The sequence below is a fragment of the Populus alba genome, chromosome 6 (assembly GCF_005239225.2).
Source record: "Populus alba chromosome 6, ASM523922v2, whole genome shotgun sequence".
Taxonomy (NCBI): Eukaryota; Viridiplantae; Streptophyta; class Magnoliopsida; order Malpighiales; family Salicaceae; genus Populus; species Populus alba.
In genome coordinates, this window is record NC_133289.1 from 1,360,464 (window position 1) to 1,383,265 (window position 22,802).

A 22,802-nucleotide genomic window follows, 5' to 3' on the forward strand; every position below is an offset into this window, starting at 1 on the left:
AATAATCCAGGAATTAAGGACTGTTTTGTAAACAGTGTACCAATCTAGGGATTTAATTGAAATTTATCCAAAAAAGGGCAAAATTAAAAGAAATTTTTATTTGTTTAGGGGTCCAATTGCAGAATTTCCAAAGTTCAGGGGTCAAATTGAAAATTCCTGTTTTCCAGCCAAAACGGCACCGTTGCTAAGCAACAGCCGTGCGTTCTTCTCCTTCCCGCTTCAACAGGGAAGCTCCCGGTTCAACAGGGGAGCTGATAATCCTCAACAAATCTAATCTTGGACCACGTCTCTTGCCGATGATCTCGGTGGTGGAGGCATAAACACAGTCCTGCAAAGATAGGACGCAGGGGGAGGGTTTAGCTTGGCTATAAAAAGGAAGAAGAAAACCCAGAAGAAAAGGAGGAAAAAACTAGAGAAAAAAACCAAGAAAAAACCCAGAAAAAAACCCATAAAGAAATGAAAGAGAAACCCAGAATTTACCTAGAAAAACAGAGCTAAGAACAGGAAACCGAACAAAAAAAAACCCAAAAACAGAGCAATTAACAAAAAAAAAAAAAGAGCAAACAAAACACAAAAAAAAAAAAGATACAGAGAAGAACAGCAACATCAATCCAGATTTCATCCCTGCTAGAAACCGATTTTCATCCGAACTGTTTTCGCCCCTGCAGAAACCCAATTGATCACCGAACCGTGGGTTATTGACATAGAGCAGTCGAGCCACACCGTCGTTCCAACCTGCCTTAGCATCGCCAGAAACAGAAAGCAACCGATTCAAAGCAGCCACACCAGCGTTGCCGTCTTCTTCAATCGCTAGAAACAAGTGCGCCTTTTCATTTTTTTCTCTGTTCCTCGTGTTCAAATAATTGTTTGAACAGTGCGAAGGTAATTTAATTACCTTCGCACTGTTGATGCACGTGTGATCTGTATCACGCGTGCATCTTGTTTTTGGACGGGTCACTGGCTTGGGCTAGTGACCCAGGCCGGGCTGGCTAGGTTCAGCCCAGCCACCTGTTGGGCTGGATTTAGCCCAACCCAGCCCAAAAATAAAAAAATATAAAAAATATATAAAATATATAATAAAAATTGTGTAGGTAAAAAATATATACATAAATGAATTTATTTTTTTTTATTTATTCATTGACAAAAAAACACATAAAATAAAATAGGATAAATTTATTTAGTATATTCACTGACGCCAGAGTCAAGAATAAAAAATACTAAGGTAAATTTATTTTATTTTATTTTGTTTCGCATGCGTAAAAAATAATTTGATAAAGAAATGAATTGATTTTTATTTTTTTATTCACATAAGATAAAATAGGATAAATTTATTTAGTATATTCACTGACGCCAGAGTCAGGAATAAAAAATACTAAGGTAAATTTATTTTGTTTCGCATGCGTAAAAAATAATTTGATAAAGCAATGAATTGATTTTTATTTTTTTATTCACATAAGATAAAATAGGATAAATTTATTTAGTATATTCACGGACGCCAGAGTCAGGGATAAAAAATACTAAGGTAAATTACAATAGGCTGTCTTTTGTTTCTCATGTTGATGAGGAAGGATTACCTACAGGTTTCTGGCCTTGTAGCGGTGAGCCTTGCACATTCAAGGAGATCTCATATTCAAACTCTCCTTTGAAAATTTGGAGTTTAAAAATATCCCAAGAGAAGAAAGAGTAGCCCCTCAACTTCTATCTGATCATACGACTCCTCTACCTTATTTCATACTAATTACTAACACTAGTTCCATAATTGTTTGACATTTGACAACAAAATGTAGGGCTGAACCAATTTCAAAAAAAAATGACAAGAGATTAATTATAATACTTTGTCTTATCTTTGGCCTTGACCTGACAGCTTTAATTTTTTTCCAGCTACTTGACAGCAAACAAACTTACTGGGAGGATCCCTGAGACTTTTGACAAACTTATCCATCTGGAAACCTTGTGAGTTTTCCTTCTTTAATTTTTTTTTCTATTGCTATTTTAATTATTTTATTTTACGGTTTGGGCCAAAGCAGTGCAGTAGGTGGAAACTATTTGTCTGGTCAGATGCCTAGTTATATTGGAAATTGGGTCAACCTCACTAAACTGTAAGTCTTCTTTGACTTGTATATATATATAAATATATATTTCTGCAAATGATAGCAAAGCTAAATGTTATAGTCTATTAAATTTACAAAGCAAAACAATTTGGTGAATTTAGCTGACCGGTCCATTGTGTACTTTTCAGGATTCTTATAGGAAATAATTTTGAAGGGAATCTGCCTGCAGAAACTTTTAGTCTGCCAAAATTACAGAGATTGTATGTGCAGTGCTGTGATGACATGCATTTTTTTTTATTTACATGTTCAGATACAAATGAAACATGCTGTTTTCTTATTAATGAATTCTAAAGTATTGTTCAATTATTCCAGGTTGGTCAGTGACGTAAGTAATCCTGGAATATCTTTCCCAAAACGTGAAGTAATACCTGAAAGTTTGATTTACTTGTGAGTATTCGTTTTTCTTCATTGGAGCCAAAAGTTTTACCTTAGCGATTCTTATTACATTTGTCCACCAAGGTATAGTTCAGCTGTTAAGCTTGAGATTTCCACCAGTAGACCAGAAGTTCAAGTCCTGAAAAAGGAGGGATGAGATTTAAAAAGTGAGAGAGCTACCTCTTTTTGTGTCGCTCAAGAACCATTAGATCCTTCCATGAACCGAAAAATATATTTTAAAAAACAAAATTATCTAGCAAATTTAAGTTGTTGACTACAAATATAGACTCCCTTACTTCTTCAATTATTTCTGCAGAGTTCTGAGAAATTGCGAAATTAATGGTTCAATACCCGAATACATTGGCAAGTGGCCTGAATTATCATACCTGTACGTACGTGTACCTTCTTCATAATAATGCTGAGTTGTTTTAGTCTGTGGGCATCAAAACTTCAACATAAAATTCTATCTCAAGTTATCAATGTTGATTAGTATCGAACCAAGATTTGATGCGTTTTTGCTTTGTCTTGCAGTGATTTGAGCTTCAACAACTTAAGTGGTGGAGTTCCAGAATCATTTCAGAAACTGAATAAGTTGTATGTGTTTAATTTCTTCTTATATATAACATAACCAGCTCGCCAACCAGTGTTTCTAATGGGTTGGTGTTTCCTGCTTAGATTTTTAACAAGCAACGAACTTACTAAGCTTCCTTCCTGGATCACTAAGAAGCCGAAGCCATCTTCCTATCCTAAAGCGTAAGATCGTAGATTAGCATCCAATTCGCAAGCTTATTTGCAATTGTCTACTTTAGTTATGGAAATATGATTCAATAACGTCAAAAAAATTTCATTTCATTTGATTGATCAGTCACCCGTAGCCTCCTTGAATTTCAATAGTTTGTTCATGTAGAAGATCTTTGGAATCATAGAAAATCAATGTACAGTACTTAACAATAATTGGAAAACTATATTCATACAAAATTTCCATGCACAGATATTAAATAAATTTATTCATGCTTAACCCCTTACTAAAACATGTGAAACCCACAATTCACCATTTATCAATTTTGATGTAATATCCTTTTTAAAGTTTGCTAGAGCACATTAGCAATGTCTTATTTGTACAATGTAATTTGTCCTTCTTCTTGCCGCTGTAGTGTCAAAGATTCATCTCAACCCAATAATTTAAAATGTTAGATGAGGTCTTAGTATATGATTTATATTATTCTCTAACACACCCCTTCAAGGAAAAACTCTTCAGACTTGAAACTTGCACATGCTAACATTACCTGTGACTGCTTAGTCATTAAAACTCTAATATCATTTTAAAAAGAATCAATTTAATCCAAAAACTTAAGTTAGTAGGTTGAGGTCTCATGAGATGATCTATATTCTTCTCTAACATGTAGTAGGTGAGGAGAAAATCACTCATCTATTTTTTTTTCATGCCTAAACATTTTGCTATCTTTAAATGGAAAAGTTTAGGTTGTTATGTGAGATTTTAAATTATAACTGTTTGGTTATTAAAATTTTAATATAATATTAAAAAAAATATATCTCAATTCAAAAATAATTTTATATTACTCTAATCATTTTTATTATTTGGTACGTGGCAGAGATCTCTCATATAATAACTTCAATGTGAAATGTACAAATGAAAAATGCTCTGGATTGGCAGCTGTAAACATGTAAGGGATTGGACAAAACTCGTATCTATTTTGCATTATATATGTGACAATTTTATTGACTTCTAAATCACTTCTGAAAGTTTCTCACTGATTTTTGTTTTAATCTGATTTCATGATGTTATTGGTGCTTTTCCAGACTCCCGACTAGGTATGTGTGGTATCATCATTCTTTCAAGAAGAGTGATCCTGAAGTATTCTAACAAATTAACTTTCGTGTTTCTTAGGTCATTTATTGATAACATGAAGACGGAAAAATGCTATCGAAAGCGTATGTTCATTCTTTGAAAGCTAAATTAAGTAGTGGCATATTCTGCATATCCAATTGGAATTCCATATATATTTTTTAATGAACCCAGCAGTCCATAGCCAGATAGTCTAAGAGTTTAGCCATGGCAATTAGTGGTTTATGGAGAAAGAGACTTGTATTACCATGACAGAGATTGGATTGCTTAGTTGATAGGCTACCATGACCTAAAGGACAGTTTTATGCCCAAACTCAAAAAAAAAAAAAGGTGGTTTGAAAACGGTGGCCTCCTTGCAAGTGGGAAGGGGTCACTACCACTAAAGGCCTGTGGTTCAATTCCTTATCTAAATTAGTCCTTGAAAAGAGTATGAACAGGACTGTCAAGAAGGAATGTTAAAATTAAAATTGCATTTGGTTATAGTGTTTTAGATAGAAGGAAAAGATATAGAAGACATAAAAACAAATTCCGTGAGTTGTTTTTAGATAGTTTTAGAGTGAATTTTTATATTTTAAAAGTATAAAAGTATATGGAGACATATCATTTCTATTCCTACTATTTTAATCTTAATTTTTTATGTATCGAAACAGTGATTAAATACTACTTAAATACTCATAATATGTACATGCACATGCGCAAGTTCACATAAATAGATAAATAGATAGATAAACATATAGATATATTGTTAGAAGATTATGGAAGTTTGAGAGGTAGTTTAAAGGTTTTAGTGATTAGAAATTGAAATGAAGGTATTTTGATAGTTAAGGTTTTTAGTTGTGGTAGTTTGGTAAAAAAAAAAAAAGGATTTAATATATAGTCTAAAAATAGTTGAAAATATGGGATACACAAAGCAAAAACTTTGTTGATAGAAGATACCATACAAGGAGGAAAGTTTTAGGACAAAGGCTTTAAACTTAGCATAGTTTTATGGCTTGCTTTACAAATAATGGTTGCATGGCTATTTATAGTCTTTTAAATCTAGATAAACTTTCCAGCCATAGAACTTGCTGGAAATTTAGCCGGAAATTTAGCCAATACACTTGAAAGTTCTATAGTTCTTTGAATTATGGACAAGCATTCATTCTTTCCTAGAACATTCCTAGTGTTTGTATGATTTCTGTAGAACTTTCATACCGTAGCTTAGCACTAACTTGTAGTTTGTAGTATTTTCTAGAATTGATCTCTAGAATCTTCTTTAAGTGCATTAATAATTTAACATATATAGGGAATTTTTACGTTCTAATTATGCTGGTTGAGTTTGTTATGGGTTGTACTGAAAATAAGTTTACTTGCAGATAATTCGTTGTTTATAAATTGTGGTGGTGAGGAGCTTAACGTGGGAAAGGATCATTATCACAACGACACGTCAACATCAAGTTTTAATCTCAGTCCATCTGACGATTGGGCTTATAGCTTTTCTGGGGACTACCTCTGGGCAACAGTCAATGCCAGTACTTTAGTAAGAAACTCAACATGTAAAGATTGTACTCCTGAGACAAAGATAGATAATGATTTTCGCCTTGCTCCGGTTTCTCTAATGTATTATGGGCTCTGCTTACATAAAGGCAAGTACATTGTGACCCTTCATTTTTCTGAAACATTGTATTCAAAGGGTGAAGATCATAGCATAACAGGGAAACGGGTGTTTGATGTTTATATTCAGGTAAGAATTTCACTTTTCAGAATGCCAGTTAATGTACTCATATCACATTCTTAAGGAAATCTTGATTGTAGGGACGGTTGGTGAAGAAAGATCTCAACATAAAGGAAATCCCTGAACTACAAAATGAAGTAAGAAAGCTAAAATTCCCAGCTAAAATAAATGAAGGTTCGTTGGAGATCAAGCTTTTCTGGGCAGGCAAAGGATCTCTGTACAATCCACCTGGTATCAATGGACCTCTCATAGAAGCTATTTCCGTCACTCGTGGTAGGAAGCTACTATTCCTTTTTATGTTAAAACCTTGCAGAATTCTGTTAGTCAGTTCTTTATATGCTGTGAGAATCGTAGTTTAGAAACACGGGTAGTCCTGGCCTAAGGCCCGGTTGCAGATCAGTAAAGTTAACCCAGATTTTTCTTTCAAAAAAGAGCATGACACAACATTGTTTTTAAAAAGTTCAACTTTCTCAACTGACCGCCTTGGTTCAAGCCTTGGGATCAAGACCAGGTTTTAGAATTTTAGTGAGAATAATTTAATGCATGGTTGACAACTGCAGCTTTTTATGTTTCTGAAGTTTCCAGAAAACTACATCGTTGGGAAATCGCGTTGATTACAATAGGCTGTCTTTTGTTTCTCATGTTGTTGTTGGCGTTCTCCTTGAGAATGGGCTGGATAGGAGGCAGAAAATTGCGCAGTGGGCACTGAGCAAAGGTAATATTAGTTCTCTATCTGAAGAATTCTTAAAATAATTGTGGTGTGATTCACTCAATTATCAAGAGTGACTTTCAAAAGTGATGGTGTTGTTTTTTGTGGGCCAGCTATCAAGAATTGCGAGGTTGCCACCTGAAAATGGTACCTTTGAAGCCCGAGCGATGTATATCTCATCTACGAAAGGCAGCTCATCAGCGTCAAGTCAAGCATGCATGTTTGAAACCATGATCTCAAGTGTTTTTATTAATTGATGTAATAATACATTAGGATGTTTGTTTTTCATTGGTTTAAAAAATTCAGAAAAATAAAAACAAGAAACAAGAAAACACTCCCCTTTGATCTAAATCGATATATGAGATTTTGTGACCGATGAATGTGTTGTGTAAGCCGGAATGCCCAACTCCTAGTTTTGGTGTCATTAAATCAACTCATTCGAGGGCTGGTCAATCCATCCATGAGGATAATTAAGAGTTTGCAAGTATTTCACATCGATCTTGATTTCGTTGCACTTGGTTAGTTTCCTCATGTTTGGGGGAGCTTGGCACAAGATTACCATAACGTCTTGATATACTGCTTAAGCTTCTTAATTAAGCTGCTTGATCTTGGCTGTGATCAGCTATGTCAAATCGGTCTTAATTACTATGTCAACTTGTTTTCTTTTATTCTTTAGGTTTTTTAATTTCCTGTTTCTGATCGACGACACATGCCATGATGATGATATTCAGATCAGCAGCCAGATGTGGTCTACCAAACCGAAAAATAGACCGAGGGGTTAATTGTATCAAATTCATTGTAAAGGAGTTATTGGACCAGATTAACATGGCGAAGGGCATGTGGAGCTTTTTAGCCATTCACCCTCCAATCCTTGATTTAATACAATTTCAAATTTTAATTGTTCCCAATCTTATGGGAATAAATAAAAAACAATACTTTAGTATTTCATGATTCCATTTCTTTTTTATATATGTATAATCATCGATAGATTTATATATTATTGTTAGTCATTCTTTTTCTTTTTCTTTTTTCTTTTCATTGGTATTGTGCACTTTTCTTATCATTGTATTCTCTCTTTATTCCTGTGATATTTTTAAATCAGAATCAGACTATTGAAAGTAACAAAATACAAAAAACAATTTATAAAAAAAAAAAAAAAAACAAAGAATACAAAAGGCATTGCTCTATGCTGAAGCAATTACTTTGTCTTCCTCGCTTTAGTCTATCAGTCCCCAGTTCCCACCTTCGCGTGTAGACGAAAATAGAGAAAAAGTTAAAAGAGAACAACAACGTATGGACTAACTAGTCAGATTCCTTGTTTTTTTAATATTTTTTAATTTTTCATGTAATCTTTCTTAGTAGCCCTCATCTTCTTAACTATTTATAATATTCATCAAGATACACACAGAGTATTAGATAATCATTTGTGCAGCATGTATGTTCATCAAGATACACACAGAGTACGTACTGTGGGGGAATTAGAAGGCTACTCATCTTTTTTTTTTGCATAAATGTTTATATAAATACATACGGAGTATTATAATGTTCTCGAGGCAGAACCTTCTCAATCAGAAACCATTTGTGACCATGAACACGTCTAATACAACATTCTTAGGGTAGAACCTTGTAAGTCAAAAACCCAATGATTTTTTGTTTTTGCTCCGTACCATCATGGATTCCACCGTAGAATTTTGTAATAACAACCATTAGTAGTCGTTAGGCTCTTCTTGTTACCTAATTTTTGGGACCCACGTAAACAAAAAAAATTAAAATTTTAAAAAAATTAAAATATTGAAAGAAAATAATAATATATATATATATATATATATATATATAAGTGAGAAGAGTATTTCAAAATACCCAAGAATTTAGCAGTGTGCTTTTAATTAATAAAAGTCAGTTTCCTTGATGTTTTTCCCATCTTTTTGGATTGTTTTTCCCATCTTTTTGTTAATTTCCTTGATGTCTTTGGGCTTTTATATTTGAATCTTCTTAGTGAAGTTTAAAGGAAGAATATGTAATGCCTTTTTCTTTACTCTTTAATTTTTTTTTTTTTTTTGGAATTATATATAGCCCCAGAGAGTGGACACCCTCGTTTGAGTTATGTGATTTATATTGTACACTGCTGAGGCCAACGTGTTTCGCATGATCCACTGGTAAGTTTGACGCTGCATTTTTTTCTTTTTCCTTTCTTGTCTTTGCAAAATTCTGCAGCTTTGCTTCCTTTTTCGCTGCCTTTCTTTGATTCCTTCTCCAGCATTGGCTTGGTGTTTAAGGTATTCCAAATTCTCAGAAAAGCAAATTTAAATATCATCAACAACCAGTAAATAACCCATTAACAAGTGACTTAACAACACCTTTTTTCCTGACCCACTACTTAATTAATCAATTAAGTACAATTCTGAGATTTTAATTGTCCCGGATCTTCCTGTTTAAGTATCAGCTGATTCCATTTCTTTTTCTTTTTTATCACCTCGTTTGTGCACTTTTTCTTGTCGTTCTCTTTTTATCTTTCGTCTTTGTTATTTTTGTGCTTCGCAACAAGAGCCGATTTCAAGGAACAAAATACAAATAATAGTGAAGAACACAAAAGGCATTACTGTATGCAGAATCAATTACTTTGGTTACTTTCCAAAAGAAATCTTCCTCTTTAGTCGTTATCCAATAGCCCATCAGTCCCTGTTTCCCCACCTTGTCGTAGTGAGATGATATCATTCCTTTGAATTTTGAAGATTACTTCAGGAAGAGGAAAGCAACAAAGCTGTTGAAGAGAACAAAGCATTTGATTGCCAGTTGTTGATAATCTCTCTTTTTGACAACACAGTTGTGAATCACAATGTGTTTTATCTTTTTTCTGCATGTACATTTATATATAAGAACACGAGTAGGGGCACATGCACCCTCACCAAGCAAAGCACAGCAGAAGTACTACTGCTATGTCGAAACTAATGGGTTCTGAATTGTCAGTAATACTCATTAATAGACTTCTTCTCCTCCTCGTCTCTCTTCTTCTATGGCAACTTGGCACTGGCACTACTTTCAATATTGGAACTAAAGCTGCTGCTGCTAATGGCGATAACAGTACTACAAATAATTGTATCCATTACAGCTTCTGAAGGTACGAATTAATCGATCTTCTATTCTTTCGAAGATGCTGAATATATGTTTAGTTGTTATCTAGAATTGAACCCCCACCAAACTTTAATTACTAATTGATGTAGGATAGAGTTAAAGCATGGGGATAGAAGATTAAAAAGTTTCTTAGAATTAAGTCGATTAAGAAGATAATATAAAATTAGATAGAAATATAAATCTAAAGTCTCATTTAATGATATAAATTTTTTATTTTAAGAGTTATTTTGATATAGTATCATAGACTATTTGGCATAGCAATTTGAGAATTAGTATTTTCACCTGTAGTTTATGAAAGTATAATATAAAATTATATTGTAAAGCTATATTGTAAAGCCTCATTTCATATTAAACTTTTAGATTGAAATCATTATTTAAAACACTCTATTCAAACTTATGTGGTCCTCAAAGTTTCCATTCTTGATCAATTTATTCCATCTATGTATTAATGTAGATTAAGTATTTTTATCTTGAACATGAGAATATCTTTTTTGGATTTAATCAAAAGAACTTTTGTGTGTTGAAACCTTTGGCAGCAAAAGCTCTTGAACTCCTTGCCAGCAGTTTGCAGACCACTGAAGAGGATGCGGAGATTAGATGTTCCTGTGATAACAGCAATGAAGTTTGTTCCGTCACTGAAATGTATGTCCTAGACTTGATTATAAAATCATTTCGTTATTAACAAAATCAAGCAATAGAAGGAGAAATTAAGAGAAAGTTTACATGAAACCTATAAAAAAAAAAATCCTCTTGTTGTGAATCACTTTTATTTCTATGTCAGAAATTGGGCAGGCAAAAAGTTTACCTGGAGAGATTTTCTCGATTCAATAGGTGGACTTTGAGAACTTGAAAATACTGTAAGTATCATCACTCCATCTCATTGCATGACCTGTACATACACTACGGTGCCGTGTGCTGTGCTTGTTGAGCTAAACATGGTCACAATGATGGAAATTGAGGTTTGATCATCTTGCCACAACAGTGATCTATCCAACAATATGCTTACTGGTGTGATTCCTACCTCGCTGGGGAAATTACAGCATCTCGAAAGATTGTATGTTAAAGCTATGATTCGTGATTCTGTATATATAAATGATGCCATAGGCTCTGCTTAATTCTAATGGTAATATGCCTTTACGCAAAAATCAGGAACCTTGCAAACAATATATTGACCGGCTCGATACCTGATAACCTGACAGCGTTGCAGAGTCTGATATTCCTGTAAGTCTGTCTCAATTGCTTCCAGTTTTAGGATTTAATCCTTTTTTATTTTTTTTTCTCAAAAAAAAAAAAAAAACAAAGAAAATGCATTTCTAAGAGTACAATTTCTTTGTGCAAAAATCAGGGACCTTACAAGCAATGCGTTGACCGGTTCCATTCCTGCGAGCCTGACAACTTTACATAATCTGACAATACTGTAAGTCCGCCATAAGAAAACTTTTACCTTCCGTTCCTGTTCTTTTTTATGTGATCGTGATAGAGTTGAGTCAAGAGAGAACAAAAAAAAAATTACATAAAAATATTAATATCAATTGAACGATAACTCATTGGCAAGAAAATATATTAGATAAGTGTAGTTCAGTCCAATCATATAACTAATAAATTATATACAAATTATAATAAAATGGCTGTGAGATTCAGTAATTTGTGTCGACTCATAACGAGGCAGAATCGTGCAAGAAAGCTACAAATCATTGTTCCATAGTTCAATTTAATTTAAATGGTGCTTGGCCTCGTCTTTTTATATATCTTTAAGCTGTAAAAGAATATTTGTAAAATTGCTTTTGGTATCATTACTTAACACTTAACTTCATAATAAACAAACCAAAACAAATTATAAAATAAAATCCTTCTTTAAAAGAAGCATAGGAGCATGCTTAGAATGATTTAAGAGATAAAGATACACACTTATAAACAATGATGAAGCCAGAATATTATGTTTGAAGGGGGCTAAGTTAAAAAACAAAATTAAGAAGAGCTAAAAAGTTAAAATTTACTAATTTTAGAGCTAAAATTTTTTAAATTATTTAAGGAAAAAAAATATTTTAGCACGGGCCGGGGCCACTACCTCCGCCCCTGCTTATAAAATTATGTTAAGCTAATAGCTAATCCACAAATATCCTTCTATTTTTTTTTTTCTAATGGCATTGATCATGCTTTTTTTTCCCCAAACATATTATTTTCGAAAGAAAAGAAAAAAAGGCATATTATTTTTAAACAACTGCACAAAGAGTTCTCTTTTAGTCCACATATTGTCCCATCTATCATATAAAAATCAGATATATGGACAATTTGCATGGATCCTATGTGCATGTAAGAAAGAGGTATACAACAACCACCAATTTCTCTTGCAAGATTACTTGATATAGAGTGTATTGTCTCTAAAGATAGTGAAGAAATATAATTTTACATCATAATAATTTAGCTAAATCTTTTCAAACACTGCGCTAAAAAGTTCTATATATTGACTGTTTTATTACCAATATTCATAAAAGTACATAATTCAATCCGTTGAAATTAACTGAAGGTCTGTTTTCTTCTGGTATATATGTGTGAGTGTGGTGACTTCAACTGAACAACATTCTAGCCTCTAATGATCATAACTATGCTAAGAATTTTGAATTATGCTCTAAGAAGTTCCATTGAATGTTCTTATAAGAAAGTTTATTTAATTCAGTCAATTGAAATTTACTGAAAGTCTTTCTCTTCTTGGAACCCGTGATGCTTGCACCCGAACAGCAAACTTGCCTACAACAATCTTCATGGTGAAATCCCTCAGAACCTGACAGGTTTACAATCGCTTGGCTCTTTGTAAGTCAATGATATGTATGCTACCTTTGCTTTTATATCTCTAGTCTTGGTTTACATGTATTTGTGTGTGTGTGTATCCTCATTCGTATATATGTCCTGAAAATCAGGGATCTTGAAAGCAATAAATTGACAGGCAGTATACCAGACAGCATAAGTTATTGTAAAAATTTGACAACCATGTAAGTCTTTCTCCATAGCCGAACATCTACTTCATCTTCTTTTCTTGTGTGGTGAAAATTAAGTAGAGCTGGTAATGGATAAATAGCAACAGTACATAATAAGCCTTTCAAATTAAATACATAAATAATAATAATAATAATAATCAAGTACACAGAATTATCAATGTTATGTGTAAAATCTGTAGTCAGGTCATAAAGCAGGGGTAGTGCGATCGTTGAACTTAAAACTTTAAAGTTGTTTATTATATTCAGAGATTGAAGATAGTAATGAGATGAAGGAATCCAAATTCAGCATGCTGTATATAGTATTAGAATGTTTAATTTAAACTAAACAAATTGGTGTATATCTAACAGATTACATTAACTCTTTAATGTTCAAATATATAAAGATATATTCACTACATATCCAAGGATCACAGCTAGTGGTGAATCTATGTGCACTTCTCCAAGACCCTAGCTAGCTAACCAATGTTATGTGTGACCTCTCAAAATCTCAAATAAATAAATAAATGTAGACAAATTGAAACTATATCTTTTATATCAAATCTTTGTATATGATGGCATGCATGTAAAGCTTGTTATTTTCATTCTAGTGAGAATAGTTAAAACTTGTTCATATTACATCCGCCACTCTTGTTCATCATTCTAGTAATGAAAAGTTTTACGATGGTTAAATACGAGTCGTTCAGTGATCATTAACTTCATCTTCTGATAAGGGGCTTCATTATCAAACTACTGTTGCTGCTGCTAGTTTGATGCAGTTTGTTCATTAGATTTATTTGTTGTTTTGTTTTTCTCTGCTCTCACCAAGTGGTGATCATTCCACTTTAACATTTTGGGTTATATATATATGAGGCTTTTGGTTTGATCAAAACTTGTTTTGGAATCGTTTGGTACATGAGAAATTTCAGTGCAAAGTTATTTATATGCTTTGTTGTGGTATTTTATGGTCTATTTGAATTACTCATAATAAATTAGTTTTTGAGGTTGCTGATTTTAATTAGGATAAAATTTATGATTTAATTTTTAATTTTTTAGCTTAATAGCTTCGAGTTAGATTTTAGAATTTTACTTATACATGTATTTATCTAGTGAAATGTTCAAATTGTGTGTTCATGAGGTGGTCTAATGTTAAATATTAACTTCTTTATTTATTTTTTTACATTGTAAGTTTTTCTTTTAATTAGTTTGTTATTTTTTTAATGGCATTAGCTAAATCTTATTGATATTCTATTAAAAAAACACTAAAAAGCTTGTTTTAATTTTCAAGAATAGTGTGAATGATCAAAGAATGTTAGATAATGTAAAAGAATCATATCATTGTTTAAGCTATTAAATAATATCTAAAAAATAGTTTTATATCTAAAAAATAGTTTTATATTAACTTTTTAACACACTCCTGTATAAAAAAAATTTAAAACTTAAAATTAAACTAGTGAAAGTATGCCACTTTGTTAAAAACAACTCACATGCAGGTGAGCGTGCGCGCCTATATATGTGCACATGTGACAGAAGTGGTGGACTGCTCCTCATAGATCGTACAAAGAAAAAATATTTAAACAATAATATAAACCATTGGGTCTCAACAATCCTTTAATATAATTAGTACATACTCTAATGACTTGATGTTTGTGAAATGCTAACAGTTTAACTTTTTACTTTGTAAAAAAAAAAAACATATTTTTTTAGTACAATCATGAATCTACAATTAGCTTCTAAATCGAATATTTGTGCATCGTCATGTCGCAGCATTCTTCGGCTCAACAACCTGAGAGGTGCCATACCTCAAAGTTTGGGCTCACTCTCTAAGCTAGAAACTTTCTGTAAGGAACTTCAGAACCAATTATTAAGTTACATGAATGTTGTGGTCTCAACAATCATAATTTTTATTTTACCGCTGTTATCATTCAAACATGATTGCTTTTTTATTACACTTTCTGCCATTCAATGTGCAGGGATCTTTTTAGTAACTCGTTGTCAGGCCATATTCCTGTCGAACTGGGAAATCCTGTCTTCCCTCTTTGTATGAAAAATACACTCAGCGCTTCTTTTATTTTCTCTTCCAAGTGTACTATAAGTCACCTTCTTATTCCTATGTTTCCCTTTGTAAAAAGGAATTTGGATGACAATGATCTCGAGGGAAACCTTCCCGAAGAACTTGGGAAGTTGCGCAAACTTGAAAACCTGTAAGTATCTTTCTTTTTTATTTTTAACAATGGGCCGGGAAGTCGAATTGGTCAGTCATCATTGCCAGTCATCCTAAGGGAGGAATGGTATAGCATGCAAGGTTCAATCCTCCTCTAGAGAGTTTTAGTTTAAAAATGCCTCATTGTCAAGATATAATACGTTGTCATATCTTTGGCCCTAATTTCTTCCAGCTACTTGTCATCCAACAAGTTTAATGGAAGTATTCCTGCGACATATGCGCAACTTGTCAATCTGCAAGTCTTGTAAGTTTCTTCCTTGATATTTGTGCTCGTCTATCATTGTAATGTATTTAATTCTACGATGTGTTGTCATTAAAGAAGGCTTTTGTGTCAATGCAGTGTAGTTGGTGGTAACTATTTGTCTGGTAAGATACCTAATTATTTTGGAAAGTGGGTCAATCTCACCAAACTGTAAGTTTTCCATAATGAGTGTTTGTTTTTTTCTCTCTCTCTCTCTATCTCTCTCTCTCTCTTCTAAAACTGATAGTCAATTTAAATGATATGATCTATAGAGGAGTTAATTAAATTTATCAAAGCTAACCAATTCGTTTTAGCTGACCATATTATTATATACTTGTCAGGATTCTTATAGGAAATAATTTTAAAGGGAATCTGCCTGCAGAAACTTTTAGTCTGCCAAAATTACAGATATTGTATGTGCAGCCCTGTGATGCCACGCATTTTATTTTCTCTACATGTGCAGATAGAGATGAAACATGTTGTTTTCTTATTAATGAGCTGTAAAGTCTTGTTCAATGATTCCAGGTTGGTCAGTGACGTGAGTAATCCAGCTGGAATATATTTCCCAAACGTTATTGAAGTAATGCCTGGAAATTTGAATCAAGTGTGAGTATTGTTAATTTCTCTCCATGTAGTGTTAATTGCTGGTTATCCATCATGGAAGCTAAAGTCTGGCGTTAGAAGCTATCAATACATACAGCCTAGGAAAAACTAGACATATTAAACAGGAGATTAATTCTAGGATCAAAACTTAAGAAGGACGGGGTGCATTTAGGAAGGGGAGGGCTAATTTCTTTTTATTTAGCTAGATCAAGGCCTATATATTGCTCATCCTGATAAATGAAAACTAAATCTTCAAGTATGATTCCCTTACTTCTTCAATTGTTTATACAGGGTTCTGAGGAATTGCAATATTTGGGGCCAAATACCTGAATACATTGGCCGGTGGCGTCAGTTAATGATATCTGTACGGTTCACCTTTTTTCTCAAATATTTATTCCATTTTAGGTAGTTTTAACTTCTTATTCATAAGGCTACTTTTGGTATTGCGGTGCAACCACCGCAGCACAGCACTTAATGTTGCGCCAGTGCACAAGAAATTGCTTAAAATCTTTGGTATTTTGGCTCCCTGCACTTATTCGCAACTCTTGCTTATTCTTCCAAACTTCAGTATGAAAAAATCCATATTATTATCTATGTTGAGTACTATAGAACCAATATTCGATGTGTTTTGCTTTTGTCTTGCAGTGACCTGAGCTTCAACAACTTAACTGGTCGCATTCCCGATTCATTTCAGAACACTATTTCCAAGTTGTATGTGTTCTTTAAGTATTAGACGTTTCTGTTTATTTTTACGATAATGTACAGCTGGCAGACCAATGTTGCTAACGGGTTGTTGTTTCCCGCGTAGATTTCTAACAAACAACTGGCTTGATGGGCTTCCGTCCTGGAACACTAGCAAGCAAAATCGATCTCCCTATCCTGAAACGTAAGACAGTACTTAGATTGACAACAAATTTCTTTAGTATAACTTACTGCTATGGAATTTGACTTACTCTTGGCGTGAAGAGTAGATTGGCAATAGTGTACATAATTTTTATTTGTTCAATCATTCATATATATTTAAATATATTATTATAGTGTATTTTTTTTTCTGTTAATCCATGCTCTTAATGGCTATAATAGGTGCTTAATAAATCACTTGCAAATCATCAAAATATATAGTTATTATAATTATATTTATTTGTAAAGTTTGTATTGTATTTAAACAGGAATAGCAATAGCAATAGCAATAGCAATAGATCTCATATCCATTAAAATTGCTCAACCAATTGAGTTAGGCTCAACAATTATATGATATTAAAAATTATCTCATTTTAAAAACTTAAATTATTATATGTGATCAATTATTTTTTTTTTAATGTTTGTATTGTATTTAAACAGGAATAGTAAAAATTCATATCCATAAAATTGCTCAACCTACATAGAGTCAGTTGATAGGCTCAACAATTACATAATATTAAATTACTATGTGAGATCTCATAAATAATTTTGTGGTAATTTTAAAACACATATTTTTAAATAAAAACTCTTTGAATTTAAAATTTACACGTGTTTATTATTACTTTGTATTTAAGTTTTAATTTAAGTTAGATTCAAATGAATTTATGATAGTTGTTAGTATCATCTCAACGTAAAATTTTAAGTTATTTGATGAGGTTTTAAAATATAATTTATATTATTTTCTAGTACAATTTCTTTATAAAAAAATATTTTTTGAACTTGAAACTTCCACAAGTTTATTACTATCTTATATATAAAATTCGTTTTATTTAGAAAGAATAGGATAATTAGTTTCAAATTGATGATCATTTAGTTGGCAATTTTCTAATATCATATTAAAAATTTATTTTAATTTAAAAATTTAAACTATTAGGAGAGATATTAATTTGAAATGATTTTTTTATATTAATGTACTCTCTAACACATGGAATATGTTAGAATATTAAGATTGTATTAAATAACTCTTAATATATAATCAACAAAAGATTTTTAAAGAATATATATCGAGAGTGCATGCATTACGAATGTGTTGTTTGTAAAATGGTAAATTCTCCTTCTCCTTCTCCTTCTCCTTCTCCTTCTCCTTCTCCTTGACTAATTTGTTTTTTTTTCCACCTCAACATTGTATAGAAATATGAAGCATTTTAGAGAGTACGTAGTATTTTTTATATAATCGTGGGTTTTACTAAAAACATGGCTATAGAGAGTACGTAATTTAAATTATATAAGCTTCATGTTTATCAATTGTTTTTTTGCAGGTATCTTTCATACAATAACTTCACAGAGGACTGTACAGATTCAAAATGCTTGGGACTGGAACGAGTACACATGTAAGGGGACAGAGCATACTCCTATTCATCTGGTTTTCTGTGACACTGTTATTTACTTTCGTAAATCAGTTTTGAAAGTTTCAAACTGATTTTTTTTTTTTTTTTTTATGATCCATGATCTTGGTGCTTTCCAGTCATCCGACTAGGTATGTGGTATCATCATTTTCTACAACAAGAGTAATCATGAAGTATTTCTAACAAATTTTCTCTGTTAATTTCTTAGATCTTTCATAGATAAGATGATGCAGAAGGAAACATGTCGTCGAAAAAGTATGTTCATTCTTCTTCTTTCTTTACACAGATAGAAAGCTACAATCCTTAGTCATTAATTAGACAAACTGTCTAGGAGTTAGCATTAGTACATGAACTAGATGGGCCACCATGGCCAAAGTTGAGGAGCTATTTTGGTCTCCTTAAAAGGGCATTTTTTAGTCTCAAACTCTCTAAAGAGAGGGTTTGAACATAACACTTCCTTGCAAGTAGAAGGAAATCACTAAAATTAGACAATAAGAGGTCTATTGACGAAATTCTCATCTAACTTAATCATTGAAAATAATATAGAGAGAATTGTTTCTACTGAATTCTATCCACTTTATGAGAACAATCATCTTTCTACTGAAAATAAGTTTTCTCGCAGATAATTCCTTGTTTATAAATTGTGGTGGTGAGGAGGTAACCTTGGGAAAGGCTCGTTATCTTAACGATACCTCAACATCAGATTTTTTTCGAAGTCCAAATGACGATTGGGCTTATAGCTATTCTGGAGACTACTTGTGGGCCAAAATCAATGACAGTACTTTAGTAAGAAACTCGACATGTGAAGTTTCTAGTCCCGAGGCAAAATTAGATAACAATTTCCGCCTTGCTCCTGTCTCTCTAACGTATTATGGGCTTTGCTTGAGTAATGGCAAGTACCATGTGACACTTCATTTTGCTGAAACATTATACTCGAAGGGAGAAGATAACAGCAGAGTAGGGAAACGCGTCTTCGATGTGTATATTCAGGTAAGTATTTCACTTTTCAGAACGTCAATTTACGTAGTAATATCACACTCTTAAGGAACTCTTGATGGCAGAAAGAGAGAGTGGAGAAAGACCTCAACATAAAGGAAGCTCTTAGAGGACAAAATGAAGAGCTAAAGAAACAATACACCACCAAAATACGTGATGGTTCGTTGGAGATCCATATCTTCTGGACTGGCAAAGGATCTTTGTACAATCCACCTGCTATCAATGGACCTCTCATATCAGCTATTTCAGTCACCCGTGGTAGGAAAACAAGCAACACTTACCCTTTTCTGATAAAACCCAGAATTCTGTTACTCTTAGAATAAATTATTGCTGGCATTATACAAGCTGTTGTTTTTTGTTTCCAAAGTTCCCAGAAAACTACGTCCTTGGGAAATCGCGGTGATTGCAGTAAGCTGTATTTTGTTTCTGCTGCTGATGTTGGCTTTCATGTGGAGAATGGGCTGGATAGGAGACAGAGAATTACGGGGTAAACATTAAGAGAAGAAGATTTATGAACATAATCTGTTATCTATCTCAATAATTCTTAAGATAATTGTGGTTTAATTCATTTGTTATTGGAATAGAAACAAAAGTGAAGATCGGAGGAAAACCTTTCACCCTTAAACAGATCATTGATGCAACTAGAAATTTTAGCCCCGAGAACGAGCTTGGCAGGGGGCGTTCTGGGATAGTATACAAGGTTAAAATCTTTTCTTGCTCATGAACTTTTGTCTTTGAAGGGATACTTTTTTTTATTTTCTTTGATTCCTCTTCGGTTCTTCATGTGGAGAATGCAGGCTGACCTGCCAAATCTGACAGTAGCAGTGAAGAAGCTAGACCCAAAGTCAAAAGCAGTCGATGAAATAGCAAGCGAAGTTTATGCTAAGAAGGCCTTGGACGTGAAACATGACAACGTTGTTACATTGCTTGCTAGTTATTCCAAAAGGCACCTGCATTTGCTCATCTACGAATACATGAAACATGGCTCACTTGGACAAGTTTTATTTGGTAATTTTATTTTATTTTATCTGAGTTTCAATCCCAGTGTTGATAACCATGTTGCTTCTGTTATGTAGCTAGGATTTATTTGATATGTTTCATTTCATGAAAGAATATTATAAAACCATAGATGAGGTATCCTTTTTCATGATATTGTTTCCGTGTCTACCTTTTAGTTTAGTATTCAGGGTTTGAGATTGTAAGTGGTTTAGCTTCCACCTAACAAATCTACAACGTGAGAGGATATTGACTAGATGGGGATTCAGGTACAGAGGAACTCGATTCGCCGGAAAGATCTACAATCTGCCAGGGTATAGCTAAGGCTTTGAAGAATCTACTTAGATGGAATCCACAAACAATTCAAAAAAGCACAGGTAATGATTTAGTTGTTTATATGTGGATCAATCAAAACAATTTTAATGAAGAACATGACATAACTGAATTGAAGCCATTTTTTGTCCTCACACAAAATTTAACTTATATCTCTATGTGTGTGTGAGAGAGAGATTGAGTATTGACTTGGTTATTTGCAGATTCAAATCCTAAAGTGCAACTTGATTGGCAAAAAAGATTTAATATCTGCAGGGGAATAGCAAAGGGTTTGAAGTATCTACATGAAAGGAAACCACAAATAATTCACCGAAACATTAAATCCACTAATATTCTGCTTGATGCAAGTTTGAATCCCAAAATATCAGATTTTGGATTGGCAAAGCTTTACGAGGAGGGAAATCCATATATTGCAGTTGGAGCAGGAAAACAACTGTAAGTATAAAATTATCTTACAATTTTTTTTCCTCTATGAAGTTTAATTCTGAATACTGGAAAGGTGCCCATCATAGTAATGCACCTTTTCATACTGTTATTAAAGATGTCTCGGTCGGGTTTTAAAGTAAATACGATAGGAGTTAATTCTGTTAAATTTAATAAACTTAGTAGACTAACTCAAGAATTAGTTAAAACTTGATTTGATTTTAAAAAAAATATATATAGATTTAATTTAAAAAAAACACTTAAAACAATTCCATTTTGAATTGAACATGAGTTAACCACTTAATTAATTCGTGACCTGAACCGGGTTCAATAACTTTGACTTTTCGGCTGATAGTTGACACCAGGTTGCTTAGAGAAAGAAATCGGGTTCCCTATTTAATCTATCATTTCTTTGCAATTTCAGTTCATACATGGCACCAGAGTATGCAACCCGGAGAGCCATGACTGTCAAGGTCGATGTCTTCAGTTTTGGGATCCTTCTTCTTGAAATCGTTAGTGGGAAAAATAATGCAGATTCTACTGGAGACGAAAACTCTGTTTTTCTTCTAGATACGGTAAGAGCTAGAAACAGTTTTTCTTTAATTAAACTTTTTGTCAAAATAACAAAAATTAAGTACCCGCTTCAATGCTTTATCTTTAAAAATGGAAAAAGAAGAATCTACCATTGATATTTTCAGGTCTCATAGCAACCATCATCCAATTGATGTATTCAAGAAGCTCGTAATTTAGGATTGGATGTTTCAGTATTATTAGTATCCATCGATCGGACATTAATAGGGAGTAAAAGTATGTAGATATGATACTCTTTTGAGGACTTATTGCTTATAGGTTCTCACATAAATGCAGGCCAGTAAGTTGCATGCGAAGCAAGTACTTGAGCAGCTAGTTTACACAAGGTTGGGCACTAGTAGTGAAAGGGGACAAGCAAGCATCGCCTTGAACCTGGCAATAATGTGCACCGATCAATCACCTTCTCTCAGGCCTACAATGTCTCAGGTTGTGGCTGTACTTGAACGTTCAAAAACCCTTGAGGATATTTCTAAAGAGATCAATACCTCGGAATGATTTGGCGTCTGTCCTGCGTCACCGGATGGTCGATATATATAGCTTGTGGCTGTGTGTTTTGTTTAGTTTCTCTACATTTATGGATAGTTATCTCCTTGGTTTCTTTTCCTTGAAGTCCTTGTGTGTTTTTCAAAGAGATCAATACCGTGGAACGATTTGCAGTCTGTCCTGCAAGACCTGATGATCGATATAGCTTGCGATTGTGTGGTTTGTCAATTTCTCTATATTTATGGATATTTATCTCATTGTTTTCTTTTATTCCTTGATGTCCCTGGTCTTTTTTATCGGAATCTTCTTGGAAAATATTGGAGTAAAAAAATACTCCCTCTGGTACGATAAATAGAGTCCTCTTGTTTTTTTAGATGCCCCAAAACGTACGTCTTTTGCCAAAAAAAATAAAAAAAAATTAAGAAAAAAATTAAGCTGGCAAACACAAGTATCGTGGACAACATCTTGGCCCCCGGAAAAAACAAATGGGTTTAAGATGATGGGATTTGTCCTTCAAAAGAAAAGGTATATGCCAAGTATAGTAGACTTTTCTTTACAGATTCTAATGCACAAAGCTGGCTCTTGTTTTCACCAAGTTTTTGGATGTGTGTTTTCTTAACTTAATTGAGAGAGACAACAAAATAAAATCAGATACATTAATTTAGTCATCCAAAGGACACAATATTGCAAAAATAGAAAATTATTTAGTTAATTCCCTTATTCTTG

At 33.1% G+C, this 22,802-nt stretch overlaps 3 protein-coding genes across 3 annotated transcripts; all 3 read left to right on the forward strand.

Moving 5' to 3' along the window:
* The first annotated feature begins 1,880 nt into the window (after positions 1-1,880).
* LOC118053118 (probable LRR receptor-like serine/threonine-protein kinase At1g53440) lies at positions 1,881-20,341 on the forward strand. Its single transcript, XM_035064280.2, has 15 exons — positions 1,881-1,953; positions 2,028-2,099; positions 2,240-2,311; positions 2,424-2,498; positions 2,803-2,874; positions 3,018-3,080; positions 3,162-3,239; positions 4,100-4,171; positions 4,308-4,319; positions 4,396-4,439; positions 18,877-19,244; positions 19,316-19,508; positions 19,618-19,737; positions 19,835-19,950; positions 20,048-20,341. The coding sequence occupies exons 2-15, from the start codon at positions 2,059-2,061 to the stop codon at positions 20,324-20,326; spliced, it is 1,605 nt and encodes a 534-aa protein (XP_034920171.2). The 5' UTR covers positions 1,881-1,953; positions 2,028-2,058; the 3' UTR covers positions 20,327-20,341.
* On the forward strand, positions 5,951-16,681 carry LOC118052863 (uncharacterized). The gene is made up of 21 exons (XM_073410167.1): positions 5,951-6,076; positions 6,148-6,386; positions 6,646-6,782; positions 8,991-9,052; positions 9,519-9,636; positions 9,744-9,857; positions 10,445-10,530; positions 10,740-10,765; positions 10,891-10,962; positions 11,058-11,129; positions 11,254-11,325; positions 12,648-12,719; positions 12,827-12,898; positions 14,648-14,908; positions 15,013-15,084; positions 15,277-15,348; positions 15,445-15,516; positions 15,687-15,758; positions 15,871-15,951; positions 16,240-16,317; positions 16,594-16,681. Exons 1-21 carry the CDS (start codon positions 5,951-5,953, stop codon positions 16,679-16,681), a joined length of 2,064 nt encoding a protein of 687 aa, XP_073266268.1.
* Positions 20,342-20,522: 181 nt separating the features above from the next.
* Positions 20,523-22,346, forward strand: LOC140955666 (cold-responsive protein kinase 1-like). Its single transcript, XM_073409652.1, has 4 exons — positions 20,523-20,623; positions 20,783-21,014; positions 21,427-21,577; positions 21,870-22,346. The coding sequence occupies exons 3-4, from the start codon at positions 21,434-21,436 to the stop codon at positions 22,086-22,088; spliced, it is 363 nt and encodes a 120-aa protein (XP_073265753.1). The 5' UTR covers positions 20,523-20,623; positions 20,783-21,014; positions 21,427-21,433; the 3' UTR covers positions 22,089-22,346.
* The last annotated feature ends 456 nt before the right edge of the window (positions 22,347-22,802 follow it).

Bases quoted from the DNA above. Each gene is read 5' to 3' on its own strand.
- LOC140955666 (XM_073409652.1), top strand. From the start codon at position 21,434: ATGGCACCAGAGTATGCAACCCGGAGAGCCATGACTGTCAAGGTCGAT. The intron at 21,578-21,869 runs GTAAGAGCTAGA...ACATAAATGCAG, and splicing joins CTGTTTTTCTTCTAGATACG to GCCAGTAAGTTGCATGCGAA.
- LOC118052863 (XM_073410167.1), top strand. From the start codon at position 5,951: ATGTATTATGGGCTCTGCTTACATAAAGGCAAGTACATTGTGACCCTT. The intron at 10,531-10,739 runs GTTTGTTCCGTC...TCGATTCAATAG, and splicing joins CCTGTGATAACAGCAATGAA to GTGGACTTTGAGAACTTGAA. The intron at 15,349-15,444 runs GTAAGTTTCTTC...GTGTCAATGCAG, and splicing joins CTTGTCAATCTGCAAGTCTT to TGTAGTTGGTGGTAACTATT.
- LOC118053118 (XM_035064280.2), top strand. From the start codon at position 2,059: ATGCCTAGTTATATTGGAAATTGGGTCAACCTCACTAAACT. The intron at 3,081-3,161 runs GTATGTGTTTAA...TTTCCTGCTTAG, and splicing joins TTTCAGAAACTGAATAAGTT to ATTTTTAACAAGCAACGAAC. The intron at 19,951-20,047 runs GTTAAAATCTTT...TGGAGAATGCAG, and splicing joins GTTCTGGGATAGTATACAAG to GCTGACCTGCCAAATCTGAC.